Source organism: Drepanopeziza brunnea, assembly GCF_022702325.1.
Source record: "Drepanopeziza brunnea f. sp. 'multigermtubi' strain 214-2 chromosome Unknown ctg7, whole genome shotgun sequence".
NCBI classification, from domain to species: Eukaryota; Fungi; Ascomycota; class Leotiomycetes; order Helotiales; family Drepanopezizaceae; genus Drepanopeziza; species Drepanopeziza brunnea.
Genome location: NW_027094070.1, coordinates 2,529,186 through 2,539,894, shown reverse-complemented (window position 1 = coordinate 2,539,894; position 10,709 = coordinate 2,529,186). Strand labels below are relative to the sequence as shown.

Sequence of the window (10,709 nt, the reverse complement as noted above, 5' to 3'; positions counted from 1 at the left end):
TTAAGCGAGAGCGCTGAATTAATTTTAATATTAAAAGATTCTTATCGTTAATAAAGTGAATAGCGCCGCAATTATCGAGAAAAGTACTATTAAATAGCTAATGCTTATTATTAGCCGTGCTATAAAGACTATTAAAAATAAGATTATCGAGCGTGCTAAAGAGCTCGGAATCGATAATAGCTATTAACACTTTTCTAAAGTATTTTAACTTATCGCTATTATTCGATTGCTTTTTTTTGCTTTTTAAAACGATCTTATCGACTTGAATTTATACTTAACTTTTCTTCGTAATCTTTTCTCGAAGCGCTTTAAATTTAAGCTTTTAAAGCCTTTTTTTTATAACGACGATATCATTTCGGTTTAGCTTTAAAAATCTATCTTTATTAAGACCGTTAAAGCAATAGCGAAAGACCTTGCACTTGATTGCATCTTAATAATGTATTTTCCTTTTAAAGCATAAGCATTTAAAACTTTTAGCAAGTCTTTTAAAGCTATCGGAGCGTTTATCGGATTGCTTAAAAGCAATATCGTTAGCCTTATTACTTTCGAAAGTGCTGCGAATCGTTTGATCTTCGAAAGTAACGAATATATTAAGAAAGTTAAAGTTCGGATTATTAATCTTTTCGTTAACTTGGCTTTCGTATTAATTAAGATAATCATAAAAAGTGCGCTTTTAAAGCAATAATAGTTTGTCGTTTCGAATGACCTTTGCGAGCTTTAACGACGCTTAAGTTAATAATTATTTTTCGCTAATAGCTTTTAAAAATGCTTTTATCGCGAGCGTGCTTATCGTCTCGTAAAGCTCGTTCATCTTCGCTAACTTATAAATAGCTCGGTATTCTTTAATTTAAACCGCTAAAAAGACGCTCTTTTGCTTTGCTACTTGCAAAGATTTATTATAGTTTCGTGCTATCGACAGCTTAAAGCTCGAATTAAATAGACGGCATATTTCTTAAAGCTTTTCTATTAAGAATTAAATAAAAGTGTTATTTTCTTTTATAGCCGCCAAGATCGCCTCTTCGAAAATAAAGCTTTTAATCGTTTATTTAATTTAATTTATAATTTGATTGCTTTTATTACTTAAGATCTTCTAATTGATTATAGCGATATTATATTCTTTTATATTATCGTTATACGCTTTTCGGACGTCTTCGAACTCAGCTTCTTTTAGTTGTAAAGGTCTATTAAAATCGTTTGCAAAAGCTTTTAAGTGCTATTTATTTTAAGCCTTTCGTTAGCGGTTTTAGTTTTAAAACTATTCGTTATTAAGCTCCGTTATTATCTTTATAATAAACTTCGTTTTTAATTTAATCTATTCGATAAAAAAAATAAGTTCTTTTACGCTAATACGAAGAGCTGCGTATTATTCTATGCCGAAGCGCTTAATAAAGTATTTGTAATTCGTAATCTATCTTAAGAAGTCGCTACGATTTATAAAATTCGTTTTATTAATTAAGAAAACCTTTTTTACTTTATCGTCTATTATTATAGCAATTGATTTTATAAATAAAACTTTTAAAAATTAGTTAGAGTTCTTAAAGATAATAAGTATTAATTATAAGGAATGAATATATTTAAAAAGAATAAATTGCAAAAATAAAAGTTATAACGAGGTAGCGTTAAAGTGACTTACAGAATCCGCTTTCGATTAATTCGGAAGTTATCAAAGACTAACTGAATAGCTCGTGAATGCGAATATAGCTTTTAATTATAATGCTTACTAGCACTAAGATCAAGAAGAGATTCTATAAATTGAATAAAGCTTAGTATATTCTATTTAAGAAGCTCGTCAAGATCTATATACATATACTTAGGAGCTCTAGTATGCTAAGGGCGCTATTAGGCGAGGTTACATGACATGTCATATATAGCTTAGGTGGAACCATGCTTGTTCCGCACAACACTAGATAAGCTGAGACGGTGCAGCAGGTAGGTTGATAGGGACTTGAATAGGTAGTAGCCTCCGGTGTATATATGATGTCTGTCGTACCGGTATTGGCAGGCAACCCGAGATTGACCTACAAGCGGTTGGTTAGATGTCGTCTTTAGCAGCGTTTGACACCTATAATAATAGGTATGCGATTAGCTGGAATATATAAGAGGTTCGGGAAGGAATGGTATAAGCTTTGTCTTTGGTCTGAAATCACCTTATTTACTTTCTATACCTATTGTCCAATGGTGCCATAATAAGGAAATGTCTCCTTTTGCTCGAGGAGAAGTAAAGAAAAAAGAAGGGTGTTGAACTTGAATCGTTGTTATTATTATTGTATTTATTAACGTCTAGCGGACTATAAGCGTAGCATGCGCTCTTCGTCCTAGGATCTCCCAAGAGGTAGGGAGAAGTGCAAAGCTGAGGGTGTGTATATAGTTTATCAAATCGATCTTCTAAGCGCCAAACCCTTAGTTATAACCTTTTCTTAAATCGACTTAATATTAACTTATAGTACTCTAGAATGCAATAATTCAATTTAAAAGAGTGTCAAAACGGGTAGGTATTCTTTTTTTTTTTTTTTTTTTTTTTTTGCGAGCGGGATAGATAATACGAAAAAGAAAATAAATCTAGATTATAATCTAAACTTCGATATCTTTTTCTTTTCGATTCCAAGAAAGCTCAGCGGAGCTTTCCTTCAACAAAGTCCGACAAAGGGTATCGAGCCTTTTATTCGATGAGGTGACGTCGAGCAAAAATTTGCTCGGTTAAGCTTTAGCTTATACTTATACAAATCCGAAAATCCTTAAAATACTTTGTCGACAAGCTCTTTTCATTTCAATTCTTTTTATTTCGCTTTATCGTCGTCGAAATCGCGAGATAAAATATTATTTCTTTTATTACGTCCGCGGAATCAAAGCCTTTTTATAGCGTCTTAGCTACGTATTTCATCTTTCTTTATGATATCGTATCGATTCGAGTATATGTATTTTCGTAATAATTGTTTAAAACACTTAGCTAGCAAAGAAAGAGGCGCGATTATAACGTATAGAGCAGATTGCCGTAAGCTAATCGAGTAAAGTAATTACAAATATCGAGAAAAGAAAGAGAAAGCGCAGATCGTAGATTACGAAAAGATCTTTGGTTTATATATTCGAAGGCGAAAAGATCGATCGTACGACAGCTTCCGTTAGCTATTTTGTACAATTTGCAAGATTGATAAACGTTTAAGCTTGCACCGGCGTCAAGATCGAAGTTCGATCTTGCAGGTTTTGAAGTTGAATGGTGTAACCTTGTAAAGATAGATTTTCTTTCTGGTATTCGATGAGAAGTAGAAGGCGGGCTTAATCTTAATTCAAATGATTGTATTATGAATTTGATTGGAGTAAAGATTAAAGAGAAAGTCGCGCGATTGCCATTTACAGACGCTTCCGGCGCTAAAGACGCCGAGCTAGTTGTAATCACGTGATATACCACGTTGGAATGGCCCCAGAAGTAAGATGGATTGAAGTAGGCCCGATGCCGAATAGCTTAGCAGTTAACGTTCGGAGTAAAAGAATTTTAAGACCACGCAGCTGGACGCGTAATAGGTATGAAAGGGAGTTGTAAGAAGTGAATGTCAGGAATATGATTAGATAAATTTCATTTAAAGGGTCGTTCGATTCAACTTTAGTCTATAGAAACTGGCTTAAAAGCTGATTTTTTAGAAAAAACTCCAGATCGGAAAGTACAGTTTGTAAAAACTGATAATCTGAAACGACGTTTTGTCGTGAAATTTAATCGATTTTGAAAAGAGATTTTGGTCCGTATTTCTCTTCATCTCGATACGTCGTTTTTTTCTTGATTGATCTTTCTGAAAGCTATATTCACGTGAATTCTATCACTCCGTTTCGAGCTTTTGATTATCGATAAAAAGAAAAGAAGTAAAAGTGGAATACGTGGTTTCGGATTACTATTAGGGGCTTGGCTAGCGTACAAACTCAAAAACTGACTTCAAAAACACTTTTCAGATTGAAGATGTTGAAGAGAAAAGGGTCAGGCTTTACGCGGCTTTTTCTTTTTTTTTTTTTTTTTTTTTTCAAAAAAAAAAAAAAAAAGGGTGTTAGATTAATAACAAAGTATGCTGGAGAAATCGGGAGAATCGGAGATGTTGGTATCACAGGTGTGATGTAAGGTTGAATACGTATTCGTTGGTTCGAGTAGATTCAGTTGGTTTTTGCATGCCTTCTAACTATGTAAGGTGGTAGCTACTTATAGCTACCGCTACAAGCGGAAGGTAGCAAACGGAGCTCCACGTGACTTGGCTCACTTGACTGATTTGACTGAGTTGACTCAGCTGGCTGTAGCCAACCAGGCGGACCGCTATTCTCGCTTAGCCCTATTGGCTACCAGTTCTGACTGAGGTCTCAGTTCCAACAGGAGAGGAAATAAGTAAAGAATAAGAAGAAAGGCGTAAAAAAGGATTCGGAAGGAGAAGAAGTTCGGAATCCGATCCTGGCCTCGGGGTTGCTGCTAAGATTCAGATAATGTTTCGAACGTTATTGCGGTTCAATAGTACAGTATAAGTAAGGTCTTATTGGACTTTCCCGCAACCCCTTTTAGCCGAAAGTTATAAAACCGCGATTTTTCGCGATGCGCGTTTCCTACCTTTTATAACAATTACAAAAATGCCATTTCAAACAGCTTTATTGAATACTCTTCGGTGTTATAATCGATAAATCGAATTTAAATACGTGAAGCAAAACATAAAATTTCGCTTGCAAGTTACGTAAAATACGTTGAATTAATCGGTGTTTGATAATTTATATCAAAGTATATCGAATAAATTAAAGCTTATATCGCGGCTAAAAGCTACTACCCCCTCTAATAAAAACATGTCGAAAGTATAATTTGCGAGGGGTCTTATCAGGGCTTAAACCATTCAACTTACAAGAATCCAGCTTTAAAAAATATTTTTAGGTCACTCTTTAGTTTGTGCAATTGAATTGATAGGGCTTTGAGCCATTCAGAAACCACCGCTTTACAATTTATGGGCTTAAACTGGGTCCGACATATGTTCATAGGGGGGGGAAGTAGCATATTAAGTGTTAAGGTCCGTGCGCATTCTCATAATTATTGCGCAATCGAAAAGTGATAGCTACTACGGCACAGGCGTAATTGTTACACCCTTAAGGGTGCCTCAAAAGTCTAGATTTCCACTTTAAACCCCCTGGTTACCCTACCCTCAAGGTGCAACAATTACGCCTGCGACGCAGTAAATATTTAATGTTGATTTTGATATTCTCGCTTAAATGGCCAACAGCAATTGCCTAGTACTGTACTATGCTGGATTTTCATCAAATGGATATTTCGGAGGTATCCTCATTTCCTGGTCGGCAAGCGTATCCTTCTCATAAGGATTTGCACTATCCTCATCATACCCGATCGTCGAATTAAGATTTTGGAAGAGGTTGGTTGTAGAGCGCTGAGAGCTGAGAGCCGAGAGCTCGTACTTGGAAAGAGGTAGCCAAGAGGCTAGGCGTACATCTCATTTACATCTCACAATTACTATCCCCCCTTATGAATAATTTTCGGACCCAATACAGCTTCATACTACCTACCACGGTACAGGCCTAAGTATTACCCCTCGAGGGTGCCTTAAAAGTTTAGTTTCCACTTTAAACCCCCTGTTTTCCCTACCCTCGAGGGGTAATACTTACGCCTGCGACGTAGTAAATCGTAGAGCGGTGGTTTCTGAATGGCTTAATGCCCTGTCAACTCCATTGCACAGACTAAATACTGGCTTAAAGACACTTTTCAAGGCTGAATGAATCCTTATAAGTTGATCGGTCTAACACTTGGTAAGATCTCTTGCTAAGTTATACTTTCGACTTGTATTCATGGGGGGAGAGTACAAGTGTAACAAAAAATATGCCTTCAAAGGCTATTCGGTGCTAGTAAGAGATTTGGGCCTGAACTCATGACTTGATAAGTCTCTTCTCTCCTACCTCACCTCCAACCCTTCCTTTGTTGCTTTAAACCTTTGGTCCACTTCTCGTCACTCTCTCATTGCGGTTTCAATTTTCTTCACACACCCTCTTTACTCAATTTTCTCGAATTTTCTCAGCATGTTCTCCACCTCGATTCTCGGGGCTGTTCTTGGAGCCGCGAGCCTATGCACAGCTGCCCATCCAGGTTCACATCCCTTTGCACATCGTATACATGCTCGCCAGCAGCCTGACTATGGCACTGCTGCAGACCCAGACACGACCGAGGAGGTGAACCCTTTCCTTGGGAAGTCATATTATGTCAACCCAGCCTACGCGGATAAGCTCGAGGAAACCATCTCAGCATTCCTCGCTCAAAATGACACGCTGAACGCAGCGCGGACAAGAACAGCGCAGAGCATTGGTACCTTCGTTTGGGTGACAAGCGTTGCCGGCCTCGGGGACCTCGACATGACTATCAAGTATGCACGCGCTGTGCAGCACCAGACCAAGCAGAAACAGATCGTCTCGTTGGTATTGTACAACTTGCCAGATCGTGATTGCTCGGGTGGAGAGTCGGGAGGAGAGTTCAGCTCGGCTGCGAACGGACTAGAGCTTTACAAGAAGACCTTCGTGGACCCGTATGCCGAGAAGCTGATGGCCGCACCCGACCTGGATTTTGCTGTCATCATGGAGCCTGACAGTATGGGAAATGCGATCACCAACATGAATGTCCCATTCTGTGCAAGCGCTGCTCCTATCTATGAGGAAGGGCTCGCGTATGCAATCTCGAAACTGCAGGCCAGCCACGTCCATCTCTACGTCGATGCGGCGAATGGTGGGTGGCTCGGCTGGCCAGATTCGCTCCCAAAGGGTAGGCAGATATAGATCTCTCTCTTGAGTCCCAGTGCCTCAATACTAACCCAGCCACAGTCGCCGCGCAATTTGCGAAAGTCCTGGATCTCGCTAACCAGAACTCCACCAAGGAGGTAAAAATTCGCGGATTCTCAACCAATGTGTCGAACTTCAATCCATACATCGCGACTACCCGTCCAAGCTACACCGAATTCTCAACCTCATATGACGAGCTCAACTACGCCAAGTCCCTTGCTCCATACCTCACCAGCGCCTCTCTTCCCACTAAATTCATCATCGACCAAGGCCGTTCTGGACTCCAAGGGACGAGAACTTCATGGGGCGACTGGTGCAATGCCAAAGCTGGGTTTGGCATTAGACCTACCACAGATACCAACAGCACTTTGGTTGACAGTATCGTCTGGGCCAAGCCTGGGGGCGAAAGTGATGGCGCTTGTGGCCCAGCCCTGGACGGGCAGACGGGACCGGCTGCGGGGATGTGGTGGAACGAATATACGATGGATCTGGTGAAGAATGCGAACCCTCCTTTGACGCCCACCTACCCGAGCTGCCACGCTTCTCGCAAGTGAATAGTTCGCTTAGAGGTGTTGATTGTCTGCTGGACAGACAGCCTACTCTCATGATTTCAATGTATATACGAATTGTCTCGAAACTTGCTGTGCCATGTCAGTGTATTTATTTCTCATGATATTCTTCTCAAAATAGTTCTCACTTGGGCTTCCGCCCCACTTTAGAAAAAGTTCCCGAGTCTTCGAATCATTTTGCCATTTCGAATCAGAGGTGCATCAATCAATACGGCGAAGATATCAATAAAAAAATGTTTACTGCACTGCTGATCTTCGAATCGATGAAGGTCAACACGAATCAAGCGAGCAAACAAAGAGCTGTAAACATCACGAGTGCTCCGCAAATCTGACGAATGCTGACTGGAATCGCCGTTAACCCTTGCCAAGAATCCCGGTCTTCACGGGGCGACTGTGATGCTCGAACGGGTTTTTACGAACTTGTTGTTCCAATCATCTGGTCAGTCGGTCGGTCGGTCGGTCGGTCAAAATGGAAGGCGTCGTGCCGCGTGCGAATACGGGACGGCACGGTCGATATTGCTGGAAAGGTCATGCACACATAACCTGCGGAGGCTGACAATTCTCGTATCTGCTTACGTGCATATATATCGCGCGAGAGCAATAGTGATGAAAGGCAAGATATCTATTTCTACTTTCTTCAATCGGTATAAAGTTGAGCTTAGCCCGCCGGCTTGAAGTATGATGACCATATCGGCTGCTATACTCGCTTAATCAATCCACAAGCGAACGTCAACAACAACAATAACAACAACACCCACGATGAAGTTCCTCATTCAGACGATCGGAGCTAGCGCAATGCTGGCTTCAACAGTTTACTGTCTCCCCCAAGATACTACTACTCCAGTTGCAACAACCACAGCATCTGTGCTCCCCAGTTCGTTCTCACCCTCCGTCCCCTCTCCTCTCCTCACATCTATACATGATTAATCCCACAACGTTTTTCGAACCTTAGGCTGCACCCCACTCCAGCAAGCCGTGCAAGCCACCAACCCCTTCCCCGCCTGCCCGCAGCCATCCGCATTCACGATCACAGACTTCCAGATGCGCAACAACAGCGTCTCGCTGCGCGTGACCTACACCTCCAGCGTCAACCTGATCTGCCCGAACCGCGCGCACTCCTACTACGAGTCCGTCGACGCGCGCGGCGTCCACTCCCTGACGTGCGACATCGACGGCCTGGCGCGCGTCAGCACCGACGGGTACAGCTGGCTGACCGTCAGCCAGAACCAGTTCTGCGCGGCCCTGACGGGCTGCCGCGGTGGGACGTCGACGAGCTCGCGCGGGCCGAGCACTGTCGCTATCCAGGGGACGCTGACCACGCTAGCGGATGAGGTTTCCTGCGTCGTGGAAGCTAAGTCCGTTTTTTTTCTCCCTTTGCCCTTCTCCCCCTTCCTCTTCCTTCTCTGGCTTTCTCATTCCCGTTCCTATTCCCCTCATCGAAGACAGACAGATAGACAGACAGAGGAGGCACTAGCGAGCTACTGTACTGTACCGTACTGTACTGCAATCTACTTGTTTGTTTGTTTGTTCGTTTGTTCATGGTTGGTTTACCGAGTCTTGTTGCTGCTTGCTAATGGAAGAGAAATAGCGGCACGCGGACGTGCACGCAGCTGCGGCCCGCGATCGAGGTGCCGGTGACGGGCTTCTCGGAGGGGCCGTGGATTCTGGGGTACAGCGCCATGGCGCTGGATGGCACCCCGCTGCCTCAGTGCACGACGAGACGGCCACCGTGGGTTACGAACACGGCGAATTGCGATGCGGCTCTTCCGGCTGCGACGGGGGTGTGAGGGCTGGTGTGGACAAGGGCGGCGTGTGTGGGGGTAGGGTAGGGGGCAGACTTTGTGCTTGCATAGGGAAGAGGGGGGGGGGGGGGGGGGGGGGGGGGAGAGAGAGAGAGAGAGAGGATATAACGTTATAAACGAATGGTCGGGTTCAACTAAACGTCAAAGAGTAGCGCGGAGAGGAGAGGAGCGGAATAGTAGTACTAATCTGAAGAAGAGTTTATCAAGAATTCCTTTGTCTTTTTCGAAGATCCGGACGATGGATGCTTTTCTGCGCTCTGGCGATGAGAGAGGCATGGGGATGAAGCAAGGCGAGTGTTTGGTCAGACATAGTGTTTATTGTTTACCTCGGCTTACTTAGTCAAAATGTTGGTGTTTATACTTTAAAGGAGGAAGCGGGCTACAACCTTCAATACAGAATAAAGGCCTTTGGTCATATTGGGCTATATTACAATGATAATCTCCCAGAGCTAGGAGTCCTCAGCGGCGATCGATTGCTTGGAAGTCCTTTTCAGAATGGCAGTAATTAGGAGCGTTAGGCTTCTTTGAGCTTAGCACATTTTTCTGACAGCTGGCTTCTTCTCTAGCAAAGCTACGTAGTACCTACCAGTACTCTCAGCTACTTCAGATCAAGAAGCTTGCTAGCTAGTTGTCATCACACCAATCAAAGCTCAAGGGCGCCTGTCAGCCAAACTCACAAGTCTCACAAGCTCACCTTTTCCTCTTTTCCAAGCAATCGAGTTTGAAGATAAACTGTGGACTTTATTTAATACTACGTACGTAGTAGTTGTGTACCGGGCGCAGCTCCACGCCACATCTAACTCTTGGTTGTAAAGCTTAACGTGGTGGTTGGGATGGCGAAGAAGAGATCCATGACTATCGAGTCATGGATCAAGCGAGCGTCCTGAGAAACTAAGGAACGTGGAGGGAGGGGGGATGTTGCCTAGGGAATCCTGTCGTAGCTGGAGTCGAGATGTAAGTAAGGTCCGCGAGGAGGGGGGTGGGGGTGGGGGTGGGATTATGTGTGTTTGTATATATGGGGGGGAATTTGAGGACTGGCGGTTATTGTATGAATGAATGTACTTTGGAACACTTGTGAAGCAGATACTTGTATGAAAGAAATTCTGAGCATAGGGGTGGGGGTCTGGGCTTGGACTTACTACGTCCCAGGCGTAAGTATTACCCCCTAAGGGTAGGGTAACCAGGGGATTTAAAGGGGAAACCAAACTTTTGAGGCATCCTCAAGGGGTAACAATTACGCCTGTACCGTGGGGTTTTAGGGGGTGGTATGATGCCGGGGCGATGGTGCTCAACTTGGATGACTGCCTGCGCTTGGAGAAACAGAATTTGATATTACCTGATGTCATCAAGGAAGTATCACGACGGATGAAGATCGCGTTCGTTGCATTTGTGAAGTGGATTATGGGAAGGGTTCTTGTGCGAAGGGATATCAAATTGATATGGTACTGCTACTGCTACTCCTGCGATACGCGCCGTTATGTACCAGTACAGCTGGCTATCGGGGAGATCCTGCGCGGATCGCAGCGACGTCTCCTCCTTTACATGGCACCGT

General features: G+C 43.0%; 2 protein-coding genes across 2 annotated transcripts; both read left to right on the top strand.

Moving 5' to 3' along the window:
* Window positions 1-6,036: 6,036 nt before the first annotated feature.
* On the top strand, window positions 6,037-7,340 carry L3040_005075 (uncharacterized protein; the record flags this gene model as incomplete). Its single annotated transcript, XM_066156442.1, has 2 exons — window positions 6,037-6,769; window positions 6,829-7,340. The coding sequence occupies 2 exons, from the start codon at window positions 6,037-6,039 to the stop codon at window positions 7,338-7,340; spliced, it is 1,245 nt and encodes a 414-aa protein (XP_066011846.1).
* A 774-nt stretch (window positions 7,341-8,114) lies between these two features.
* On the top strand, window positions 8,115-9,142 carry L3040_005074 (uncharacterized protein; the record flags this gene model as incomplete). The annotated part of the gene is made up of 3 exons (XM_007292159.1): window positions 8,115-8,229; window positions 8,308-8,710; window positions 8,944-9,142. 3 exons carry the CDS (start codon window positions 8,115-8,117, stop codon window positions 9,140-9,142), a joined length of 717 nt encoding a protein of 238 aa, XP_007292221.1.
* Between the last annotated feature and the right edge of the window lie 1,567 nt (window positions 9,143-10,709).